Source organism: Epinephelus lanceolatus, chromosome 1 (assembly GCF_041903045.1).
Source record: "Epinephelus lanceolatus isolate andai-2023 chromosome 1, ASM4190304v1, whole genome shotgun sequence".
NCBI lineage: Eukaryota > Metazoa > Chordata > Actinopteri > Perciformes > Serranidae > Epinephelus > Epinephelus lanceolatus.
Window position 1 is genome coordinate 44,427,121 of NC_135734.1, and position 26,477 is coordinate 44,453,597.

At 41.3% G+C, this 26,477-nt stretch overlaps 1 protein-coding gene and 1 pseudogene across 2 annotated transcripts; both read right to left on the reverse strand.

Moving 5' to 3' along the window:
• Window positions 1-1,043: 1,043 nt before the first annotated feature.
• On the reverse strand, window positions 1,044-4,841 carry LOC144464392 (uncharacterized). Its single transcript, XM_078171184.1, has 2 exons — window positions 4,523-4,841; window positions 1,044-4,425 (listed from the first exon to the last, which is right to left on the reverse strand). Exons 1-2 carry the CDS (start codon window positions 4,692-4,694, stop codon window positions 3,392-3,394), a joined length of 1,206 nt encoding a protein of 401 aa, XP_078027310.1. The 5' UTR covers window positions 4,695-4,841; the 3' UTR covers window positions 1,044-3,391.
• Window positions 4,842-8,032: 3,191 nt separating this feature from the next.
• LOC144464632 (uncharacterized) lies at window positions 8,033-26,107 on the reverse strand (annotated as a pseudogene). Its single transcript, XR_013492301.1, has 7 exons — window positions 25,488-26,107; window positions 24,263-25,390; window positions 18,505-18,682; window positions 17,384-18,407; window positions 11,901-11,904; window positions 11,522-11,699; window positions 8,033-11,424 (listed from the first exon to the last, which is right to left on the reverse strand). The product of XR_013492301.1 is annotated as an uncharacterized LOC144464632 (transcript).
• Window positions 26,108-26,477: the final 370 nt, after the last annotated feature.

A 26,477-nucleotide genomic window follows, 5' to 3' on the forward strand; every position in this document is an offset into this window, starting at 1 on the left:
ATCAGCAATAACTACACGGATGTCTTTTATTTTGGTGTTTAAAGGTCCCATATAATGCTTATGCATAGGTTCATACTTGTATTTAGGGTTTCTACTAGAACCTGTATCCACGCTTTAATTGAAGAATATATATTTTCCTCATACTGTCAACCTGAATATACTCGTATTCACTCTAAGTCTGAAACGCTCAGTTTGACCACCCGTCTCTTGAAGCTCTTCTCCTGAAAAAGCCCAGTCCGCTTTGATTGGTCAGTTTTATCAGGTGTTGATGGCATTTTAATAAAATGTACTTCCTCAGTCTCCTCATGATGAGACATTGTTCTTCATTCAATTCGTGAACGCATCTCCACAGAAGTTTCTGCTGTGTTTATTGATCTTCAGGTGTGATTTGAGTAAAAAACATTTTAACCACACTCTACAAACATGTGACTCCTCACTTCCAGAGTTCTTGTATGTTTTGACCATGACCCAGAACTGATATGTCTCCTACTTGTTTTTAAAACACGAGGCCACTTGACTGTGTGAGATCTTATATTCCTTTTTACTTGAGACACATCAAAGTGTCTTTTCCTGCAGGTCTTGGAGAGTTATGACTTCTCACCTGTGTGGATTCTCATGTGGGTCGTCAGACTACTTTTACATCTCAAAGCTTTCTCACATGTTGTGCAAGTAAATGGCTTCTCACCTGTGTGATTTGTGTAGGTAGGTAAATTTTAGACTATGGAAGACATTTTTAATCCCACCTTATATTTAATTTAAAACCATCTCATGGCTGTCATACATGCTACTTATTATTGCAATCTTCAAAGAAATACAGCAAGGAAAAAAAATATTTTTCTTCAATATGTTCAATGATTGTAAACTGTCATTGGGTCTGTCAGGCTGGATAAATTTTCATGTTAATGGGACCAAAAATATTTAAGACCCGCTGGATCTGAATTTAAGACAATTTTAAACTTTTTAAGGCCTTATATTAAGAAAACTTTAAATCATTTCAAAGGACCTGTAGACACCCTGACAAAAGATCACAACAACAAGACAAATCTTCTGGGATCAGTTTATTACTGTGCTCGCTGCAAAATCACTCATACTTTTAATTACAGTTTCCACTCACATTTTCATGGACAATATTTCCAAACTTTTTCATGACTTTTCAAGGACTCTTCATGAAGAATTTTGTTTTTCTTTCCCCACTTGCCCGCCGTTTTTCAAACATCAGATTCAAACTCTATGTAAACATAATTGGCACACAGGAAGGGAGAGACAAACTGAGGGAGAACATGACAAAACACACCTGGGGCCTGTATCACAAAGCGAGATCAACCTTTCCTGGGTTACCCAGACCTATCCTGGGTTGACTAACCCTAACAATGGCAATCAAGATAATCGGTATCACGATGCTGGATATCAATTCGGTAACTCAACCCAGTGTTGCTTTATCAAGAACCGTGATCGCGCACGCAGCGGACCAATCACAATCATGAGAGAAGCGCAGCGTCACTGAGCATCTTCACTGAGCGCCGTGTGTGAGGAAAAAAAAAGTATTTCTCGTGAGGATCAGAGATTAATTCTACTAAAATATGAGGAGGAGGAAAGCAACATTACAGAAAAGGCCAACACCGTGGCAGCTGCAGGAGGAGGAAACATGCGTGGCAACGCATAACGGGATGAATAATGTTTAGTTTTAGTTTAGATTAGTTTATTTGCACATAATGTTGAAAACAGACAGTATAAAATTTACAAGATTGAAAAAAGAAACGTGCCGGAGAAGTTAGAAGCCACTAAAAGCTTACCAAAGAAATTCCCCTGTCAAAACATCAATGAAATCACATAATAGAGAAGGAGAAAAAAAACGGGTCAGGAAAGAAGAAATAGAGGAGGAGAGAGGGAAAAATCAAGACAAATCAAGGTAGCAAATAAAATTATGTGTATGTTAAATTACTCATCACTGGTTCAAGTAGCTACAGTACCTGTACCTGTACATCTGACACTGATCACACCCTTGAATCCCATGAAATCAATGCTGCGCAGATGAATTGCGTGTATTACAATTATCGTCTAACATCACTGCATCTGATAAATTGGTCTTCTTTGTCATAACGTTATATATGCTACAATAAAGCTTAAAGCTGACGCCACAATTAAATCATATCAACACCAAATTGATAGTCTGAAATAAATCATCCTGATATTGAGCTGTGTTAGAAATTAACAGCTGCGCAGAAATATACCTAGTCTCCCTCTTTAAAAAACAAAAAGGAAAATCCCTCAAACACCATGAAGTGTAGACATGATAGGCTACTTTCCACATTTCCAGCAGCAAAGCTGTCAATTAGGCCCATTATCTTTAACAGGGATCATTTCCTCCAACAAAAAAAAAATGATGGCACTAATTAATGGTGCTATTAAATGATCAGTTTCTTTCTTATGAAGGGGTGGGATGAAATTTTGACTTCTTTCCACTCCTTTTTGAACAACCTTTTTATCATCTGTTGTTGTTGCTTTCTTTTCTTTTTTAATGTTCAAAATAAACTTTCAAATCAAGATCAATCAAATTAATTAAACTTCCCGTCATGACTGGGCTGCATTTCTGTCAGCGGAGTTATTTTTTTCCAAACAGCTGATTGGCCAGTGGGTGGTGCTTTTTATAGGATCAGATTCAACCCTGAACTTACCCTGCTCCGGAGCAGGATAGCCGTTCAGAGTATGTTACCATGATGATCTACCCCAATAAGAACTGAACCGGCTTCGTGAGACCGAAAACCCGGGGTTAACCCTGAAGTTACCTCGCTAAGACATTAATCCTGCTTCGTGATACAGGCCCCTGATGGTTAACAAACATTGTCACACATCGACACACATTAAAGCTACATTAAGGCACCAGCTGCAGAAAATGAATTTGCCACTTCTCCGCCATGTTGTTTTCTCTTTCTACCTGCGCTCTACCTCTTGCTATGACACTCTCCGCCCTTCCTCCCCCTCCCTTCTTGTTGTGAGGAAGCATTTCCTGTGCGCCAGCACGGGAATGTCGCCTGTCCACACGCATATTAAAAATGATATATATTGAAAAATACCGCGAGATGTTAGAGGAGCTGATCGGCTTAATCAGCATTGTGTCATCTCCTCTAGTAGTGGCTTGGGTGAAACAGACATTTACGAACCTGTGGAAGTTACGCACTATAGCTTTAAATTACTCTCCTCCTTTTGTTCTTTTTCTCACTAGTTTAACTTTTCCAGACCTGCAATTTCAATTAAAATTCAGGATTTGGACTTCACTCCCCACTTTTCTTAGCATGCTTTATGGAACAGGCCTCTGAAAGCTCTGCCACATGTTTTGCATGTAAACAGTCTCTCTCCTGTATATGTGTGACTTCAACTGGAACCTCTGTGCTCAAGTCCGCACCTTTACACCTGTGTGCGTTCTCATGTGGACTGTCAAGTTACTGCTAGATCTGAAGTGTTTCCCACATGTTTTGCAAATATATGGCTTCTCACCTGTGTGAGTCCTCATGTGGACTAACAAGTCACCATTACGTCCGAAAGCTCTCCCACATACCTTACAAGTATACGGCTTCTCACCTGTGTGAGTCCTCATGTGGGCTAACAAGACATCATTATGTCCAAAAGCTCTCCCACATACCTTACAAGTATACGGCTTCTCACCTGTGTGAGTCCTCATGTGGACTAACAAGTTACCATTATGTCCAAAAGCTCTCCCACACACATGACAAGTATGTGGCTTCTCACCTGTGTGGACTCTAAAATGCCGTTTCAATTCTGACTTCACACTGAATCTTTTCCCACATGTTTTGCAAGAAAACGGCTTCTCACCTGTGTGGCTGTTCAGGTGTCTCTGCAAATTTGACTTATATTCAAAAACTTTTCCACATATGTCACATTTTAAAGACTTTTTACCTGTATTTAAGTTTATCACAGCAGAGGTGTGTGGAATGTTCCTGTTCATTTCACTTTCATGATGTCTTTTCTCTGCTTGAAGCTCTGTGTTTCTAGTTGATCCTGAGTCTCCATGCTGGTATTCTTCCTCATCTTGGTGCTCAGCTACATGAGAGTTGTGACAGAGCAGCTGGTGCTCACTGGTTGCTTCTGATATCACAGAGCTTATAACTGGCATTTTAAATACAGACTCTTTCTCTGCTGCACTTTGAGTGTCATCATGAATGAAGTCCAGAGTCTGATCTTCACTCTGCTCACTTTCCTCATCAGCAGGAGTCAACATAAAGCCATCAGTCTCCTGCTTCACTACAAGCTGCTCTCCCTCCTGACTGCTGCACACTTCCTCCTCTTCCTCTTTAATCTCTGGAGGCTCTGGCTCCTCTTGGTCCACACTGGACTTCCTCTCCTCAATACAGAGCTGCTGCTCAGGGACAACCTCCTCCTCCTTACACACATGTTGCTGTGGGAGCTCTGGAGGGACACACAACAACACCAACAGCATACTAATGTCATGCTACAGCCAATATACACACATGCCAGTAAATTACTTCAATTAGCTTTCACCCACCTGTCCTGTGTAACTTTATTTCAGGCTTCAAAACGATATCCAACAGTCTGCGCTGACGATCGATCTCTTCCTCGTACTCGACGATGCTTCTTTGAAAAACTCCCAATATTTCTTCAGCAGCAGCAGTTAGTCGCTCGTTGACAAACTCTCTCAAAGACTCAACTGAACACATTGTTGTCTAATGTAGGCTACAGTAAATGTGGCTCGAGGTTTAACTCATAGATTAACCTCCCAAAGTTAACTCAGTCATTTGAGAAACGCGACTGCCGCCTTTGTTTGGTTTGCTTCTTCTTGTTCTTCGTCTTCTTCTTCTTCTTCTTCTTCTTCTTCCGCATTGATGGCGGTTGGCAACCAGCTTATCAGGTGCATTAGCGCCACCTACCGGACTGGAGTGTGGAACAGGAGCGTGGCGGTCAAAACAAAACAAAACAAAACAAAACAAACAACAACAACAAAAGGTAAAGAGAAATACAAAGTTCTACATCCTCTCCATTAATCTAGTGTCTCTTAGGTATTTCATTAGATGCTTAGATGTTTTGCCCTCTGTTTCTGCCCCAAGGAGGTTTCCTATTTAAGCTTAGCTTCTTCCAGTGTTGCTGCCAGTTTCTTCCTCTCCTCCAAATAACACCTGCACTCAAGCAACACATGTTGCACAGTTTCTGGACAACTACATTTTGCTCAGAGACCAGTTGAATGTCTCCCTGTCCTCCACAGTGACTGGTTAAGCCCAGAAACCCAGATCTAGCCTGCAGGACTTAACAGATTCAATGCTAGTGAGTGCTGCCCAGCTATCTGATGCGATGACTGCTTTTCTAATGTTGTTTTCCTCTATCCACTGCATCACTGTAATAATAGCTAGGAGCTCAACTGTATATACTGACAGATGATCAGGGGTTCTTTTCTTAATGGTTATTTTACATGTTGGAATGTAGATGGCAGCTGCTGTCCCTCCGGTCTCAGGGTCTTTTGAGCCGTCAGTTAAAATCCTAGTTTTATCATTAAAATGATGTTCTATGGACACATCTACAATCCTCTCAGCCTGTGTTTGCTTTGAATTCCTTTTAAGCTCTTGTCATATATTCAAATCAACAGTAGGAGTCACAAATAACCATGGAGGGATGTGTGGATATGGGACTGTTGGGCTATATGCTATGTTGCACAGACCAAGGCTCTCTGCTTTAGCATTTCCTACCCATCCAAAACTGAAACACCTACTTTCATTGTGTTCCCAACGATCCTCTAAGATTGCTTTAGCAGGGTGTGAGCTACAGTGTCCCTGAAGATCGATCCAATATGTTAACATTATTGCAGATCTTCTTATTCTTCTTAATGGTTGTTCTCCTATCTCCACTTGCATGGCGGCCACTGGGGAGGTTCTAAAGGCTCCACTGCAGACCCTTAATGCCTGTGCCTGCTCCACCTCCATTCTATTCAGGTGGTTGTCTGCTGCTGACATATATGCTATACATCCATAGTCCAATACTGATCTCATTAATGCTTTACATACTTTTAATAGTGCTGTTCTGGTAGCTCCCCAGTCCCTTCCTGACAGACATCTTAAGAGGTTATTAATCTTCTTACATTTCTCTGTGACTTTGTTAATATGCTGTTTCCAGGTCAGCTTTTCATCAGATATCACCCCTAGGAATTGAACTACCTTGACCTGCTCAAGTGTTTGACCATATCATTTTACACTCACGTCTTTATATCATCTGGAAAAGCATATCACTTGTGTCTTCGCAGCAGACACCGTAAAGCCCCAGTCGTTCGCCCACTGTTCCACTGCCATAATTGCTGCCTGCATTTTTTTCTGGATAATTGTTAAATTTCGGCGTCTTATCCATAAGGCCCCGTCATCTGCATATAAGGACTTCCCTACATTTCTTTCAACTTTTTCAATGATGTCATTAATCATTATATTGAATAGTAGTGGACTGCAAACACTGCCTTGCGGGGTTCCATTTTCAACTTTATATAACTTTGAGTACTCTGTACCCACCCTGACCTCTATTATCCTGTCTAATAAGAAGTCCATCACCCAGTTATAGAGCCTACCACCCACACCTTATTTACTTCACTTGATCAGCAGTCCCTCCTTCCACAACATGTCGTATGCTTTTTCAACATCAAAAAAGTAGGCTATCACCATCTCCCCATTTGTTTGAGCTTTTTTGATTTCTGACTCCAGGCATAATATTGAATCCATGGTGCTCCTCCCTTTACCAAACCCACTTTGATATGCTGAATATAAATTTTGACTTTTAACAAAGAAAGTTAGTCTGCCTGTCACCATACGCGCCATAGTTTTCCCTAACTGTGATGTGAGTGCTATTGGTCTGTAACTTGATGGGTCTGATGGATCATTCCCAGGCTTTACTATTGGCACTATGGTCACTTGTTTTCATGCTACTGGTATTTTGCCAGTTTGCCAGACCCTGTTGAATAGTCTTAAGACTACTTTAAGTGCACTATCTTCCATGTGGGCTAGCATACTATAACAGATACTGTCCTTTCCTGGAGATGATTGCTGTGCCTTTAAGAGTGCCCTCCTTAACTCAAATAAATTAAAGGGTACATCTAAATCATCTATTGGGGTGATTCTCTGTACATTCACATCTGGACTCATGGCAAGAGTGTTGTCCCTGCACTGTCTGGCTCTGACTGATAAATTATCTGAATTGTGTACTTTCACTAATGTTTCTGCCAAAAGTTCACTTTTATCCCTATTACTGACCGCTGTTTTATTGCCACTGATTAATACTGGAATTGTATAATGTCTCTTGATTCCACTCATTCGTCTAATCATCCCCCATACATCAGATGATGACGTCTCTCTTACAATTTTATTACAATATTACCTCCAGTATTCACATTCAGTTGCTCTTATGGTCCTCCGGACAACCGCCTGTAACCTTTTAGAGTTATTTAGAGTTTCCAGTGAATGATGCTTTTTTAACTGCCCGAAAGCCCTGTTTCTTCTTTTAACAGCCTCCCTACAGTTTGCATCCCACCATGGCACAGTCTTTTTACCTCTGCTCCCAGCACCCCTTGGTATACTTTCCTCTGCTGCTTGTACTATGACTGCTACCAGCTTGTTATTGAATTCATCCCCATCTGAGAAATCTTCTTTGTTTAACAGCTCACATTTATCCTTACATAGCTTTTGATGCACCTCACAATTTGCTTTATCTAATTTCCATCTTGGTAGTCTTAGATCCTCATCTTGGTGAACTTCTACTCCAGTCTTAATTATTACAGGGTAATGATCACTACCTATTGTTGATTTACTTAACACCTTCCATGTGGTAACACCAGCGACTTCTTCTGATATAAATGTTAAATCAATTGCACTTTCTGTGTTTTGCACACTATTATACCTGGTACCTCTCCCATCATTCATACATGCTAAGCTTTTATCCACAATAAGTTCCTCTATGACTTGCTCGTTAATCTAAGACATTTTAAAGGACCTGTAGACACCCTGACAAAAGATCACAGCAACAGGACAAATTTTCTGGGATCAGTTTATTACTGTGCTCACTGCAAAATCAGTCATACTTTTAATTACAGATTCCGCTCACATTTTCATGGACAATATTTCCAAACTTTTTCATGACTTTTCAAGGACTCTTCATGAAGAATTTTCTTTTTCTTTCCCCACTTGCCCATCGTTTTTCAAACATCAGATTCAAACTCTATGTAAACATAATTGGCACACAGGAAGGGAGAGACAAACTGAGGGAGAACATGACAAAACACACCTGGGGCCTGTATCACAAAGCGAGATCAACCTTTCCTGGGTTACCCAGACCTATCCTGGGTTGACTAACCCTAACAATGGCAATCAAGATAATCGGTATCACGATGCTGGATATCAATTCGGTAACTCAACCCAGTGTTGCTTTATCAAGAACCGTGATCGCGCACGCAGCGGACCAATCACAATCATGAGAGAAGCGCAGCGTCACTGAGCATCCTCACTGAGCGCCGTGTGTGAGGAAAAAAAAAGTATTTCTCGTGAGGATCAGAGATTAATTCTACTAAAATATGAGGAGGAGGAAAGCAACATTACAGAAAAGGCCAACACCGTGGCAGCTGCAGGAGGAGGAAACATTCGTGGCAACGCATAACGGGATGAATAATGTTTAGTTTTAGTTTAGATTAGTTTATTTGCACATAATGTTGAAAACAGACAGTATAAAATTTACAAGATTGAAAAAAGAAACGTGCCGGAGAAGTTAGAAGCCACTAAAAGCTTACCAAAGAAATTCCCCTGTCAAAACATCAATGAAATCACATAATAGAGAAGGGAAAAAAAACGGGTCAGGAAAGAAGAAATAGAGGAGGAGAGAGGGAAAAATCAAGACAAATCAAGGTAGCAAATAAAATTATGTGTATGTTAAATTACTCATCACTGGTTCAAGTAGCTACAGTACCTGTACCTGTACATCTGACACTGATCACACCCTTGAATCCCATGAAATCAATGCTGCGCAGATGAACTGCGTGTATTACAGTTATCGTCTAACATCACTGCATCTGATAAATTGGTCTTCTTTGTCATCACGTTATATATGCTACAATAAAGCTTAAAGCTGACGCCACAATTAAATCATATCAACACCAAATTGATAGTCTGAATAAAATCATCCTGATATTGAGCTGTGTTAGAAATTAACAGCTGTGCAGAAATATACCTAGTCTCCCTCTTTAAAAAACAAAAAGGAAAATCCCTCAAACACCATGAAGTGTAGACATGATAGGCTACTTTCCACATTTCCAGCAGCAAAGCTGTCAATTAGGCCCATTATCTTTAACAGGGATCATTTCCTCCAACAAAAAAAAAAATGATGGCACTAATTAATGGTGCTATTAAGTGTCTGCAAATGATCAGTTTCTTTCTTATGAAGGGGTGGGATGAAATTTTGACTTCTTTCCACTCCTTTTTGAACAACCTTTTTATTGTCTGTTGTTGTTGCTTTCTTTTCTTTTTTAATGTTCAAAATAAACTTTCAAATCAAGATCAATCAAATTAATTAAACTTCCCGTCATGACTGGGCTGCATTTCTGTCAGCGGAGTTATTTTTTTCCAAACAGCTGATTGGCCAGTGGGTGGTGCTTTTTATAGGATCAGATTCAACCCTGAACTTACCCTGCTCCGGAGCAGGATAGCCGTTCAGAGTATGTTACCATGATGATCTACCCCGATAAGAACTGAACCGGCTTCGTGAAACCGAAAACCCGGGGTTAACCCTGAAGTTACCTCGCTAAGACATTAATCCTGCTTCGTGATACAGGCCCCTGATGGTTAACAAACATTGTCACACATCGACACACATTAAAGCTACATTAAGGCACCAGCTGCAGAAAATGAATTTGCCACTTCTCCGCCATGTTGCTTTCTCTTTCTACCTGCGCTCTACCTCTTGCTATGACACTCTCCGCCCTTCCTCCCCCTCCCTTCTTGTTGTGAGGAAGCATTTCCTGTGCGCCAGCACGGGAATGTCGCCTGTCCACACACATATTAAAAATGATATATATTGAAAAATACCGCGAGATGTTAGAGGAGCTGATCGGCTTAATCAGCATTGTGTCATCTCCTCTAGTAGTGGCTTGGGTGAAACAGACATTTACGAACCTGTGGAAGTTACGCACTATAGCTTTAAATTAGTCTCCTCCTTTTGTTCTTTTTCTCACTAGTTTAACTTTTCCAGACCTGCAATTTCAATTAAAATTCAGGATTTGGACTTCACTCCCCACTTTTCTTAGCATGCTTTATGGAACAGGCCTCTGAAAGCTCTGCCACATGTTTTGCATGTAAACAGTCTCTCTCCTGTATATGTGTGACTTCAACTGGAACCTCTGTGCTCAAGTCCGCACCTTTACACCTGTGTGCGTTCTCATGTGGACTGTCAAGTTACTGCTAGATCTGAAGTGTTTCCCACATGTTTTGCAAATATATGGCTTCTCACCTGTGTGAGTCCTCATGTGGACTAACAAGTCACCATTACGTCCGAAAGCTCTCCCACATACCTTACAAGTATACGGCTTCTCACCTGTGTGAGTCCTCATGTGGGCTAACAAGACATCATTATGTCCGAAAGCTCTCCCACATACCTTACAAGTATACGGCTTCTCACCTGTGTGAGTCCTCATGTGGACTAACAAGTTACCATTATGTCCAAAAGCTCTCCCACACACATGACAAGTATGTGGCTTCTCACCTGTGTGGACTCTAAAATGCCGTTTCAATTCTGACTTCACACTGAATCTTTTCCCACATGTTTTGCAAGAAAACGGCTTCTCACCTGTGTGGCTGTTCAGGTGTCTCTGCAAATTTGACTTATATTCAAAAACTTTTCCACATATGTCACATTTTAAAGACTTTTTACCTGTATTTAAGTTTATCACAGCAGAGGTGTGTGGAATGTTCCTGTTCATTTCACTTTCATGATGTCTTTTCTCTGCTTGAAGCTCTGTGTTTCTAGTTGATCCTGAGTCTCCATGCTGGTATTCTTCCTCATCTTGGTGCTCAGCTACATGAGAGTTGTGACAGAGCAGCTGGTGCTCACTGGTTGCTTCTGATATCACAGAGCTTATAACTGGCATTTTAAATACAGACTCTTTCTGTGCTGCACTTTGAGTGTCATCATGAATGAAGTCCAGAGTCTGATCTTCACTGTGCTCACTTTCCTCATCAGCAGGAGTCAACATAAAGCCATCAGTCTCCTGCTTCACTACAAGCTGCTCTCCCTCCTGACTGCTGCACACTTCCTCCTCTTCCTCTTTAATGTGTGGAGGCTCTGGCTCCTCTTGGTCCACACTGGACTTCCTCTCCTCAATACAGAGCTGCTGCTCAGGGACAACCTCCTCCTCCTTACACACATGTTGCTGTGGGAGCTCTGGAGGGACACACAACAACACCAACAGCATACTAATGTCATGCTACAGCAAATATACACACATGCCAGTAAATTACTTCAATTAGCTTTCACCCACCTGTCCTGTGTAACTTTATTTCAGGCTTCAAAACGATATCCAACAGTCTGCGCTGACGATCGATCTCTTCCTCGTACTCGACGATGCTTCTTTGAAAAACTCCCAATATTTCTTCAGCAGCAGCAGTTAGTCGCTCGTTGACAAACTCTCTCAAAGACTCAACTGAACACATTGTTGTCTAATGTAGGCTACAGTAAATGTGGCTCGAGGTTTAACTCATAGATTAACCTCCCGAAGTTAACTCAGTCATTTGAGAAACGCGACTGCCGCCTTTGTTTGGTTTGCTGCTTCTTCTTGTTCTTCGTCTTCTTCTTCTTCTTCTTCTTCCGCATTGATGGCGGTTGGCAACCAGCTTATCAGGTGCATTAGCGCCACCTACCGGACTGGAGTGTGGAACAGGAGCGTGGCGGTCAAAACAAAACAAAACAAAACAAAACAAAACAAAACAAAACAAAACAAACAACAACAACAAAAGGTAAAGAGAAATACAAAGTTCTACATCCTCTCCATTAATCTAGTGTCTCTTAGGTATTTCATTAGATGCTTAGATGTTTTGCCCTCTGTTTCTGCCCCAAGGAGGTTTCCTATTTAAGCTTAGCTTCTTCCAGTGTTGCTGCCAGTTTCTTCCTCTCCTCCAAATAACACCTGCACTCAAGCAACACATGTTGCACAGTTTCTGGACAACTACATTTTGCTCAGAGACCAGTTGAATGTCTCCCTGTCCTCCACAGTGACTGGTTAAGCCCAGAAACCCAGATCTAGCCTGCAGGACTTAACAGATTCAATGCTAGTGAGTGCTGCCCAGCTATCTGATGCGATGACTGCTTTTCTAATGTTGTTTTCCTCTATCCACTGCATCACTGTAATAATAGCTAGGAGCTCAACTGTATATACTGACAGATGATCAGGGGTTCTTTTCTTAATGGTTATTTTACATGTTGGAATGTAGATGGCAGCTGCTGTCCCTCCGGTCTCAGGGTCTTTTGAGCCGTCAGTTAAAATCCTAGTTTTATCATTAAAATGATGTTCTATGGACACATCTACAATCCTCTCAGCCTGTGTTTGCTTTGAATTCCTTTTAAGCTCTTGTCATATATTCAAATCAACAGTAGGAGTCACAAATAACCATGGAGGGATGTGTGGATATGGGACTGTTGGGCTATATGCTATGTTGCACAGACCAAGGCTCTCTGCTTTAGCATTTCCTACCCATCCAAAACTGAAACACCTACTTTCATTGTGTTCCCAACGATCCTCTAAGATTGCTTTAGCAGGGTGTGAGCTACAGTGTCCCTGAAGATCGATCCAATATGTTAACATTATTGCAGATCTTCTTATTCTTCTTAATGGTTGTTCTCCTATCTCCACTTGCATGGCGGCCACTGGGGAGGTTCTAAAGGCTCCACTGCAGACCCTTAATGCCTGTGCCTGCTCCACCTCCATTCTATTCAGGTGGTTGTCTGCTCCTGACATATATGCTATACATCCATAGTCCAATACTGATCTCATTAATGCTTTACATACTTTTAATAGTGCTGTTCTGGTAGCTCCCCAGTCCCTTCCTGACAGACATCTTAAGAGGTTATTAATCTTCTTACATTTCTCTGTGACTTTGTTAATATGCTGTTTCCAGGTCAGCTTTTCATCAGATATCACCCCTAGGAATTGAACTACCTTGACCTGCTCAAGTGTTTGACCATATCATTTTACACTCACGTCTTTATATCATCTGGAAAAGCATATCACTTGTGTCTTCGCAGCAGACACCGTAAAGCCCCAGTCGTTCGCCCACTGTTCCACTGCCATAATTGCTGCCTGCATTTTTTTCTGGATAATTGTTAAATTTCGGCGTCTTATCCATAAGGCCCCGTCATCTGCATATAAGGACTTCCCTACATTTCTTTCAACTTTTTCAATGATGTCATTAATCATTATATTGAATAGTAGTGGACTGCAAACACTGCCTTGCGGGGTTCCATTTTCAACTTTATATAACTTTGAGTACTCTGTACCCACCCTGACCTCTATTATCCTGTCTAATAAGAAGTCCATCACCCAGTTATAGAGCCTACCACCCACACCTTATTTACTTCACTTGATCAGCAGTCCCTCCTTCCACAACATGTCGTATGCTTTTTCAACATCAAAAAAGTAGGCTATCACCATCTCCCCATTTGTTTGAGCTTTTTTGATTTCTGACTCCAGGCATAATATTGAATCCATGGTGCTCCTCCCTTTACCAAACCCACTTTGATATGCTGAATATAAATTTTGACTTTTAACAAAGAAAGTTAGTCTGCCTGTCACCATACGCGCCATAGTTTTCCCTAACTGTGATGTCAGTGCTATTGGTCTGTAACTTGATGGGTCTGATGGATCATTCCCAGGCTTTACTATTGGCACTACGGTCACTTGTTTCCATGCTACTGGTATTTTGCCAGTTTGCCAGACCCTGTTGAATAGTCTTAAGACTACTTTAAGTGCACTATCTTCCATGTGGGCTAGCATACTATAACAGATACTGTCCTTTCCTGGAGATGATTGCTGTGCCTTTAAGAGTGCCCTCCTTAACTCAAATAAATTAAAGGGTACATCTAAATCATCTATTGGGGTGATTCTCTGTACATTCACATCTGGACTCATGGCAAGAGTGTTGTCCCTGCACTGTCTGGCTCTGACTGATAAATTATCTGAATTGTGTACTTTCACTAATGTTTCTGCCAAAAGTTCACTTTTATCCCTATTACTGACCGCTGTTTTATTGCCACTGATTAATACTGGAATTGTATAATGTCTCTTGATTCTGCTCATTCGTCTAATCATCCCCCATACATCAGATGATGACGTCTCTCTTACAATTTTATTACATTACCTCCAGTATTCACATTCAGTTGCTCTTATGGTCCTCCGGACAACCGCCTGTAACCTTTTAGAGTTATTTAGAGTTTCCAGTGAATGATGCTTTTTTAACTGCCCGAAAGCCCTGTTTCTTCTTTTAACAGCCTCCCTACAGTTTGCATCCCACCATGGCACAGTCTTTTTACCTCTGCTCCCAGCACCCCTTGGTATACTTTCCTCTGCTGCTTGTACTATGACTGCTACCAGCTTGTTATTGAATTCATCCCCATCTGAGAAATCTTCTTTGTTTAACAGCTCACATTTATCCTTACATAGCTTTTGATGCACCTCACAATTTGCTTTATCTAATTTCCATCTTGGTAGTCTTAGATCCTCATCTTGGTGAACTTCTACTCCAGTCTTAATTATTACAGGGTAATGATCACTACCTATTGTTGATTTACTTAACACCTTCCATGTGGTAACACCAGCGACTTCTTCTGATATAAATGTTAAATCAATTGCACTTTCTGTGTTTTGCACACTATTATACCTGGTACCTCTCCCATCATTCATACATGCTAAGCTTTTATCCACAATAAGTTCCTCTATGACTTGCTCGTTAATCTAAGACATTTTAAAGGACCTGTAGACACCCTGACAAAAGATCACAGCAACAGGACAAATTTTCTGGGATCAGTTTATTACTGTGCTCACTGCAAAATCAGTCATACTTTTAATTACAGATTCCGCTCACATTTTCATGGACAATATTTCCAAACTTTTTCATGACTTTTCAAGGACTCTTCATGAAGAATTTTCTTTTTCTTTCCCCACTTGCCCATCGTTTTTCAAACATCAGATTCAAACTCTATGTAAACATAATTGGCACACAGGAAGGGAGAGACAAACTGAGGGAGAACATGACAAAACACACCTGGGGCCTGTATCACAAAGCGAGATCAACCTTTCCTGGGTTACCCAGACCTATCCTGGGTTGACTAACCCTAACAATGGCAATCAAGATAATCGGTATCACGATGCTGGATATCAATTCGGTAACTCAACCCAGTGTTGCTTTATCAAGAACCGTGATCGCGCACGCAGCGGACCAATCACAATCATGAGAGAAGCGCAGCGTCACTGAGCATCCTCACTGAGCGCCGTGTGTGAGGAAAAAAAAAGTATTTCTCGTGAGGATCAGAGATTAATTCTACTAAAATATGAGGAGGAGGAAAGCAACATTACAGAAAAGGCCAACACCGTGGCAGCTGCAGGAGGAGGAAACATTCGTGGCAACGCATAACGGGATGAATAATGTTTAGTTTTAGTTTAGATTAGTTTATTTGCACATAATGTTGAAAACAGACAGTATAAAATTTACAAGATTGAAAAAAGAAACGTGCCGGAGAAGTTAGAAGCCACTAAAAGCTTACCAAAGAAATTCCCCTGTCAAAACATCAATGAAATCACATAATAGAGAAGGGAAAAAAAACGGGTCAGGAAAGAAGAAATAGAGGAGGAGAGAGGGAAAAATCAAGACAAATCAAGGTAGCAAATAAAATTATGTGTATGTTAAATTACTCATCACTGGTTCAAGTAGCTACAGTACCTGTACCTGTACATCTGACACTGATCACACCCTTGAATCCCATGAAATCAATGCTGCGCAGATGAACTGCGTGTATTACAGTTATCGTCTAACATCACTGCATCTGATAAATTGGTCTTCTTTGTCATCACGTTATATATGCTACAATAAAGCTTAAAGCTGACGCCACAATTAAATCATATCAACACCAAATTGATAGTCTGAATAAAATCATCCTGATATTGAGCTGTGTTAGAAATTAACAGCTGCGCAGAAATATACCTAGTCTCCCTCTTTAAAAAACAAAAAGGAAAATCCCTCAAACACCATGAAGTGTAGACATGATAGGCTACTTTCCACATTTCCAGCAGCAAAGCTGTCAATTAGGCCCATTATCTTTAACAGGGATCATTTCCTCCAACAAAAAAAAAAAAAATGATGGCACTAATTAATGGTGCTATTAAGTGATCAGTTTCTTTCTTATGAAGGGGTGGGATGAAATTTTGACTTCTTTCCACTCCTTTTTGAACAACCTTTTTATTGTCTGTTGTTGTTGCTTTCTTTTCTTTTTTAATGTTCAAAATAAACTTTCAAATCAAGATCAATCAAATTAATTAAACTTCCCGTCATGACTGGGCTGCATTTCTGTCAGCTGATTGGCCAGTGGGTGGTGCTTTTTATAGGATCAGATTCAACCCTGAACTTACCCTGCTCCGGAGCAGGATAGCCGTTCAGAGTATGTTACCATGATGATCTACCCCAATAAGAACTGAACCGGCTTCGTGAAACCGAAAACCCGGGGTTAACCCTGAAGTTACCTCGCTAAGACATTAATCCTGCTTCGTGATACAGGCCCCTGATGGTTAACAAACATTGTCACACATCGACACACATTAAAGCTACATTAAGGCACCAGCTGCAGAAAATGAATTTGCCACTTCTCCGCCATGTTGCTTTCTCTTTCTACCTGCGCTCTACCTCTTGCTATGACACTCTCCGCCCTTCCTCCCCCTCCCTTCTTGTTGTGAGGAAGCATTTCCTGTGCGCCAGCACGGGAATGTCGCCTGTCCACACGCATATTAAAAATGATATATATTGAAAAATACCGCGAGATGTTAGAGGAGCTGATCGGCTTAATCAGCATTGTGTCATCTCCTCTAGTAGTGGCTTGGGTGAAACAGACATTTACGAACCTGTGGAAGTTACGCACTATAGCTTTAAATTAGTCTCCTCCTTTTGTTCTTTTTCTCATTAGTTTAACTTTTCCAGACCTGCAATTTCAATTAAAATTCAGGATTTGGACTTCACTCCCCACTTTTCTTAGCATGCTTTATGGAACAGGCCTCTGAAAGCTCTGCCACATGTTTTGCATGTAAACAGTCTCTCTCCTGTATATGTGTGACTTCAACTGGAACCTCTGTGCTCAAGTCCGCAGCTTTACACCTGTGTGCGTTCTCATGTGGACTGTCAAGTTACTGCTAGATCTGAAGTGTTTCCCACATGTTTTGCAAATATATGGCTTCTCACCTGTGTGAGTCCTCATGTGGACTAACAAGTCACCATTACGTCCGAAAGCTCTCCCACATACCTTACAAGTATACGGCTTCTCACCTGTGTGAGTCCTCATGTGGGCTAACAAGACATCATTATGTCCGAAAGCTCTCCCACATACCTTACAAGTATACGGCTTCTCACCTGTGTGAGTCCTCATGTGGACTAACAAGTTACCATTATGTCCAAAAGCTCTCCCACACACATGACAAGTATGTGGCTTCTCACCTGTGTGGACTCTAAAATGCCGTTTCAATTCTGACTTCACACTGAATCTTTTCCCACATGTTTTGCAAGAAAACGGCTTCTCACCTGTGTGGCTGTTCAGGTGTCTCTGCAAATTTGACTTATATTCAAAAACTTTTCCACATATGTCACATTTTAAAGACTTTTTACCTGTATTTAAGTTTATCACAGCAGAGGTGTGTGGAATGTTCCTGTTCATTTCACTTTCATGATGTCTTTTCTCTGCTTGAAGCTCTGTGTTTCTAGTTGATCCTGAGTCTCCATGCTGGTATTCTTCCTCATCTTGGTGCTCAGCTACATGAGAGCTGTGACAGAGCAGCTGGTGCTCACTGGTTGCTTCTGATATCACAGAGCTTATAACTGGCATTTTAAATACAGACTCTTTCTGTGCTGCACTTTGAGTGTCATCATGAATGAAGTCCAGAGTCTGATCTTCACTCTGCTCACTTTCCTCATCAGCAGGAGTCAACATAAAGCCATCAGTCTCCTGCTTCACTACAAGCTGCTCTCCCTCCTGACTGCTGCACACTTCCTCCTCTTCCTCTTTAATGTGTGGAGGCTCTGGCTCCTCTTGGTCCACACTGGACTTCCTCTCCTCAATACAGAGCTGCTGCTCAGGGACAACCTCCTCCTCCTTACACACATGTTGCTGTGGGAGCTCTGGAGGGACACACAACAACACCAACAGCATACTAATGTCATGCTACAGCAAATATACACACATGCCAGTAAATTACTTCAATTAGCTTTCACCCACCTGTCCTGTGTAACTTTATTTCAGGCTTCAAAACGATATCCAACAGTCTGCGCTGACGATCGATCTCTTCCTCGTACTCGACGATGCTTCTTTGAAAAACTCCCAATATTTCTTCAGCAGCAGCAGTTAGTCGCTCGTTGACAAACTCTCTCAAAGACTCAACTGAACACATTGTTGTCTAATGTAGGCTACAGTAAATGTGGCTCGAGGTTTAACTCATAGATTAACCTCCCGAAGTTAACTCAGTCATTTGAGAAACGCGACTGCCGCCTTTGTTTGGTTTGCTGCTTCTTCTTGTTCTTCGTCTTCTTCTTCTTCTTCTTCTTTCGCATTGATGGCGGTTGGCAACCAGCTTATCAGGTGCATTAGCGCCACCTACCGGACTGGAGTGTGGAACAGGAGCGTGGCGGTCAAAACAAAACAAAACAAAACAAAACAAAACAAAACAAAACAAAACAAACAACAACAACAAAAGGTAAAGAGAAATACAAAGTTCTACATCCTCTCCATTAATCTAGTGTCTCTTAGGTATTTCATTAGATGCTTAGATGTTTTGCCCTCTGTTTCTGCCCCAAGGAGGTTTCCTATTTAAGCTTAGCTTCTTCCAGTGTTGCTGCCAGTTTCTTCCTCTCCTCCAAATAACACCTGCACTCAAGCAACACATGTTGCACAGTTTCTGGACAACTACATTTTGCTCAGAGACCAGTTGAATGTCTCCCTGTCCTCCACAGTGACTGGTTAAGCCCAGAAACCCAGATCTAGCCTGCAGGACTTAACAGATTCAATGCTAGTGAGTGCTGCCCAGCTATCTGATGCGATGACTGCTTTTCTAATGTTGTTTTCCTCTATCCACTGCATCACTGTAATAATAGCTAGGAGCTCAACTGTATATACTGACAGATGATCAGGGGTTCTTTTCTTAATGGTTATTTTACATGTTGGAATGTAGATGGCAGCTGCTGTCCCTCCGGTCTCAGGGTCTTTTGAGCCGTCAGTTAAAATCCTAGTTTTATCATTAAAATGATGTTCTATGGACACATCTACAATCCTCTCAGCCTGTGTTTGCTTTGAATTCCTTTTAAGCTCTTGTCATATATTCAAATCAACAGTAGGAGTCACAAATAACCATGGAGGGATGTGTGGATATGGGACTGTTGGGCTATATGCTATGTTGCACAGACCAAGGCTCTCTGCTTTAGCATTTCCTACCCATCCAAAACTGAAACACCTACTTTCATTGTGTTCCCAACGATCCTCTAAGATTGCTTTAGCAGGGTGTGAGCTACAGTGTCCCTGAAGATCGATCCAATATGTTAACATTATTGCAGATCTTCTTATTCTTCTTAATGGTTGTTCTCCTATCTCCACTTGCATGGCGGCCACTGGGGAGGTTCTAAAGGCTCCACTGCAGACCCTTAATGCCTGTGCCTGCTCCACCTCCATTCTATTCAGGTGGTTGTCTGCTCCTGACATATATGCTATACATCCATAGTCCAATACTGATCTCATTAATGCTTTACATACTTTTAATAGTGCTGTTCTGGTAGCTCCCCAGTCCCTTCCTGACAGACATCTTAAGAGGTTATTAATCTTCTTACATTTCTCTGTGACTTTGTTAATATGCTGTTTCCAGGTCAGCTTTTCATCAGATATCACCCCTAGGAATTGAACTACCTTGACCTGCTCAAGTGTTTGACCATATCATTTTACACTCACGTCTTTATATCATCTGGAAAAGCATATCACTTGTGTCTTCGCAGCAGACACCGTAAAGCCCCAGTCGTTCGCCCACTGTTCCACTGCCATAATTGCTGCCTGCATTTTTTTCTGGATAATTGTTAAATTTCGGCGTCTTATCCATAAGGCCCCGTCATCTGCATATAAGGACTTCCCTACATTTCTTTCAACTTTTTCAATGATGTCATTAATCATTATATTGAATAGTAGTGGACTGCAAACACTGCCTTGCGGGGTTCCATTTTCAACTTTATATAACTTTGAGTACTCTGTACCCACCCTGACCTCTATTATCCTGTCTAATAAGAAGTCCATCACCCAGTTATAGAGCCTACCACCCACACCTTATTTACTTCACTTGATCAGCAGTCCCTCCTTCCACAACATGTCGTATGCTTTTTCAACATCAAAAAAGTAGGCTATCACCATCTCCCCATTTGTTTGAGCTTTTTTGATTTCTGACTCCAGGCATAATATTGAATCCATGGTGCTCCTCCCTTTACCAAACCCACTTTGATATGCTGAATATAAATTTTGACTTTTAACAAAGAAAGTTAGTCTGCCTGTCACCATACGCGCCATAGTTTTCCCTAACTGTGATGTCAGTGCTATTGGTCTGTAACTTGATGGGTCTGATGGATCATTCCCAGGCTTTACTATTGGCACTACGGTCACTTGTTTCCATGCTACTGGTATTTTGCCAGTTTGCCAGACCCTGTTGAATAGTCTTAAGACTACTTTAAGTGCACTATCTTCCATGTGGGCTAGCATACTATAACAGATACTGTCCTTTCCTGGAGATGATTGCTGTGCCTTTAAGAGTGCCCTCCTTAACTCAAATAAATTAAAGGGTACATCTAAATCATCTATTGGGGTGATTCTCTGTACATTCACATCTGGACTCATGGCAAGAGTGTTGTCCCTGCACTGTCTGGCTCTGACTGATAAATTATCTGAATTGTGTACTTTCACTAATGTTTCTGCCAAAAGTTCACTTTTATCCCTATTACTGACCGCTGTTTTATTGCCACTGATTAATACTGGAATTGTATAATGTCTCTTGATTCTGCTCATTCGTCTAATCATCCCCCATACATCAGATGATGACGTCTCTCTTACAATTTTATTACATTACCTCCAGTATTCACATTCAGTTGCTCTTATGGTCCTCCGGACAACCGCCTGTAACCTTTTAGAGTTATTTAGAGTTTCCAGTGAATGATGCTTTTTTAACTGCCCGAAAGCCCTGTTTCTTCTTTTAACAGCCTCCCTACAGTTTGCATCCCACCATGGCACAGTCTTTTTACCTCTGCTCCCAGCACCCCTTGGTATACTTTCCTCTGCTGCTTGTACTATGACTGCTACCAGCTTGTTATTGAATTCATCCCCATCTGAGAAATCTTCTTTGTTTAACAGCTCACATTTATCCTTACATAGCTTTTGATGCACCTCACAATTTGCTTTATCTAATTTCCATCTTGGTAGTCTTAGATCCTCATCTTGGTGAACTTCTACTCCAGTCTTAATTATTACAGGGTAATGATCACTACCTATTGTTGATTTACTTAACACCTTCCATGTGGTAACACCAGCGACTTCTTCTGATATAAATGTTAAATCAATTGCACTTTCTGTGTTTTGCACACTATTATACCTGGTACCTCTCCCATCATTCATACATGCTAAGCTTTTATCCACAATAAGTTCCTCTATGACTTGCTCGTTAATCTAAGACATTTTAAAGGACCTGTAGACACCCTGACAAAAGATCACAGCAACAGGACAAATTTTCTGGGATCAGTTTATTACTGTGCTCACTGCAAAATCAGTCATACTTTTAATTACAGATTCCGCTCACATTTTCATGGACAATATTTCCAAACTTTTTCATGACTTTTCAAGGACTCTTCATGAAGAATTTTCTTTTTCTTTCCCCACTTGCCCATCGTTTTTCAAACATCAGATTCAAACTCTATGTAAACATAATTGGCACACAGGAAGGGAGAGACAAACTGAGGGAGAACATGACAAAACACACCTGGGGCCTGTATCACAAAGCGAGATCAACCTTTCCTGGGTTACCCAGACCTATCCTGGGTTGACTAACCCTAACAATGGCAATCAAGATAATCGGTATCACGATGCTGGATATCAATTCGGTAACTCAACCCAGTGTTGCTTTATCAAGAACCGTGATCGCGCACGCAGCGGACCAATCACAATCATGAGAGAAGCGCAGCGTCACTGAGCATCCTCACTGAGCGCCGTGTGTGAGGAAAAAAAAAGTATTTCTCGTGAGGATCAGAGATTAATTCTACTAAAATATGAGGAGGAGGAAAGCAACATTACAGAAAAGGCCAACACCGTGGCAGCTGCAGGAGGAGGAAACATTCGTGGCAACGCATAACGGGATGAATAATGTTTAGTTTTAGTTTAGATTAGTTTATTTGCACATAATGTTGAAAACAGACAGTATAAAATTTACAAGATTGAAAAAAGAAACGTGCCGGAGAAGTTAGAAGCCACTAAAAGCTTACCAAAGAAATTCCCCTGTCAAAACATCAATGAAATCACATAATAGAGAAGGGAAAAAAAACGGGTCAGGAAAGAAGAAATAGAGGAGGAGAGAGGGAAAAATCAAGACAAATCAAGGTAGCAAATAAAATTATGTGTATGTTAAATTACTCATCACTGGTTCAAGTAGCTACAGTACCTGTACCTGTACATCTGACACTGATCACACCCTTGAATCCCATGAAATCAATGCTGCGCAGATGAACTGCGTGTATTACAGTTATCGTCTAACATCACTGCATCTGATAAATTGGTCTTCTTTGTCATCACGTTATATATGCTACAATAAAGCTTAAAGCTGACGCCACAATTAAATCATATCAACACCAAATTGATAGTCTGAATAAAATCATCCTGATATTGAGCTGTGTTAGAAATTAACAGCTGCGCAGAAATATACCTAGTCTCCCTCTTTAAAAAACAAAAAGGAAAATCCCTCAAACACCATGAAGTGTAGACATGATAGGCTACTTTCCACATTTCCAGCAGCAAAGCTGTCAATTAGGCCCATTATCTTTAACAGGGATCATTTCCTCCAACAAAAAAAAAAAAAATGATGGCACTAATTAATGGTGCTATTAAGTGATCAGTTTCTTTCTTATGAAGGGGTGGGATGAAATTTTGACTTCTTTCCACTCCTTTTTGAACAACCTTTTTATTGTCTGTTGTTGTTGCTTTCTTTTCTTTTTTAATGTTCAAAATAAACTTTCAAATCAAGATCAATCAAATTAATTAAACTTCCCGTCATGACTGGGCTGCATTTCTGTCAGCTGATTGGCCAGTGGGTGGTGCTTTTTATAGGATCAGATTCAACCCTGAACTTACCCTGCTCCGGAGCAGGATAGCCGTTCAGAGTATGTTACCATGATGATCTACCCCAATAAGAACTGAACCGGCTTCGTGAAACCGAAAACCCGGGGTTAACCCTGAAGTTACCTCGCTAAGACATTAATCCTGCTTCGTGATACAGGCCCCTGATGGTTAACAAACATTGTCACACATCGACACACATTAAAGCTACATTAAGGCACCAGCTGCAGAAAATGAATTTGCCACTTCTCCGCCATGTTGCTTTCTCTTTCTACCTGCGCTCTACCTCTTGCTATGACACTCTCCGCCCTTCCTCCCCCTCCCTTCTTGTTGTGAGGAAGCATTTCCTGTGCGCCAGCACGGGAATGTCGCCTGTCCACACGCATATTAAAAATGATATATATTGAAAAATACCGCGAGATGTTAGAGGAGCTGATCGGCTTAATCAGCATTGTGTCATCTCCTCTAGTAGTGGCTTGGGTGAAACAGACATTTACGAACCTGTGGAAGTTACGCACTATAGCTTTAAATTAGTCTCCTCCTTTTGTTCTTTTTCTCATTAGTTTAACTTTTCCAGACCTGCAATTTCAATTAAAATTCAGGATTTGGACTTCACTCCCCACTTTTCTTAGCATGCTTTATGGAACAGGCCTCTGAAAGCTCTGCCACATGTTTTGCATGTAAACAGTCTCTCTCCTGTATATGTGTGACTTCAACTGGAACCTCTGTGCTCAAGTCCGCAGCTTTACACCTGTGTGCGTTCTCATGTGGACTGTCAAGTTACTGCTAGATCTGAAGTGTTTCCCACATGTTTTGCAAATATATGGCTTCTCACCTGTGTGAGTCCTCATGTGGACTAACAAGTCACCATTACGTCCGAAAGCTCTCCCACATACCTTACAAGTATACGGCTTCTCACCTGTGTGAGTCCTCATGTGGGCTAACAAGACATCATTATGTCCGAAAGCTCTCCCACATACCTTACAAGTATACGGCTTCTCACCTGTGTGAGTCCTCATGTGGACTAACAAGTTACCATTATGTCCAAAAGCTCTCCCACACACATGACAAGTATGTGGCTTCTCACCTGTGTGGACTCTAAAATGCCGTTTCAATTCTGACTTCACACTGAATCTTTTCCCACATGTTTTGCAAGAAAACGGCTTCTCACCTGTGTGGCTGTTCAGGTGTCTCTGCAAATTTGACTTATATTCAAAAACTTTTCCACATATGTCACATTTTAAAGACTTTTTACCTGTATTTAAGTTTATCACAGCAGAGGTGTGTGGAATGTTCCTGTTCATTTCACTTTCATGATGTCTTTTCTCTGCTTGAAGCTCTGTGTTTCTAGTTGATCCTGAGTCTCCATGCTGGTATTCTTCCTCATCTTGGTGCTCAGCTACATGAGAGCTGTGACAGAGCAGCTGGTGCTCACTGGTTGCTTCTGATATCACAGAGCTTATAACTGGCATTTTAAATACAGACTCTTTCTGTGCTGCACTTTGAGTGTCATCATGAATGAAGTCCAGAGTCTGATCTTCACTCTGCTCACTTTCCTCATCAGCAGGAGTCAACATAAAGCCATCAGTCTCCTGCTTCACTACAAGCTGCTCTCCCTCCTGACTGCTGCACACTTCCTCCTCTTCCTCTTTAATGTGTGGAGGCTCTGGCTCCTCTTGGTCCACACTGGACTTCCTCTCCTCAATACAGAGCTGCTGCTCAGGGACAACCTCCTCCTCCTTACACACATGTTGCTGTGGGAGCTCTGGAGGGACACACAACAACACCAACAGCATACTAATGTCATGCTACAGCAAATATACACACATGCCAGTAAATTACTTCAATTAGCTTTCACCCACCTGTCCTGTGTAACTTTATTTCAGGCTTCAAAACGATATCCAACAGTCTGCGCTGACGATCGATCTCTTCCTCGTACTCGACGATGCTTCTTTGAAAAACTCCCAATATTTCTTCAGCAGCAGCAGTTAGTCGCTCGTTGACAAACTCTCTCAAAGACTCAACTGAACACATTGTTGTCTAATGTAGGCTACAGTAAATGTGGCTCGAGGTTTAACTCATAGATTAACCTCCCGAAGTTAACTCAGTCATTTGAGAAACGCGACTGCCGCCTTTGTTTGGTTTGCTGCTTCTTCTTGTTCTTCGTCTTCTTCTTCTTCTTCTTCTTTCGCATTGATGGCGGTTGGCAACCAGCTTATCAGGTGCATTAGCGCCACCTACCGGACTGGAGTGTGGAACAGGAGCGTGGCGGTCAAAACAAAACAAAACAAAACAAAACAAAACAAAACAAAACAAAACAAACAACAACAACAAAAGGTAAAGAGAAATACAAAGTTCTACATCCTCTCCATTAATCTAGTGTCTCTTAGGTATTTCATTAGATGCTTAGATGTTTTGCCCTCTGTTTCTGCCCCAAGGAGGTTTCCTATTTAAGCTTAGCTTCTTCCAGTGTTGCTGCCAGTTTCTTCCTCTCCTCCAAATAACACCTGCACTCAAGCAACACATGTTGCACAGTTTCTGGACAACTACATTTTGCTCAGAGACCAGTTGAATGTCTCCCTGTCCTCCACAGTGACTGGTTAAGCCCAGAAACCCAGATCTAGCCTGCAGGACTTAACAGATTCAATGCTAGTGAGTGCTGCCCAGCTATCTGATGCGATGACTGCTTTTCTAATGTTGTTTTCCTCTATCCACTGCATCACTGTAATAATAGCTAGGAGCTCAACTGTATATACTGACAGATGATCAGGGGTTCTTTTCTTAATGGTTATTTTACATGTTGGAATGTAGATGGCAGCTGCTGTCCCTCCGGTCTCAGGGTCTTTTGAGCC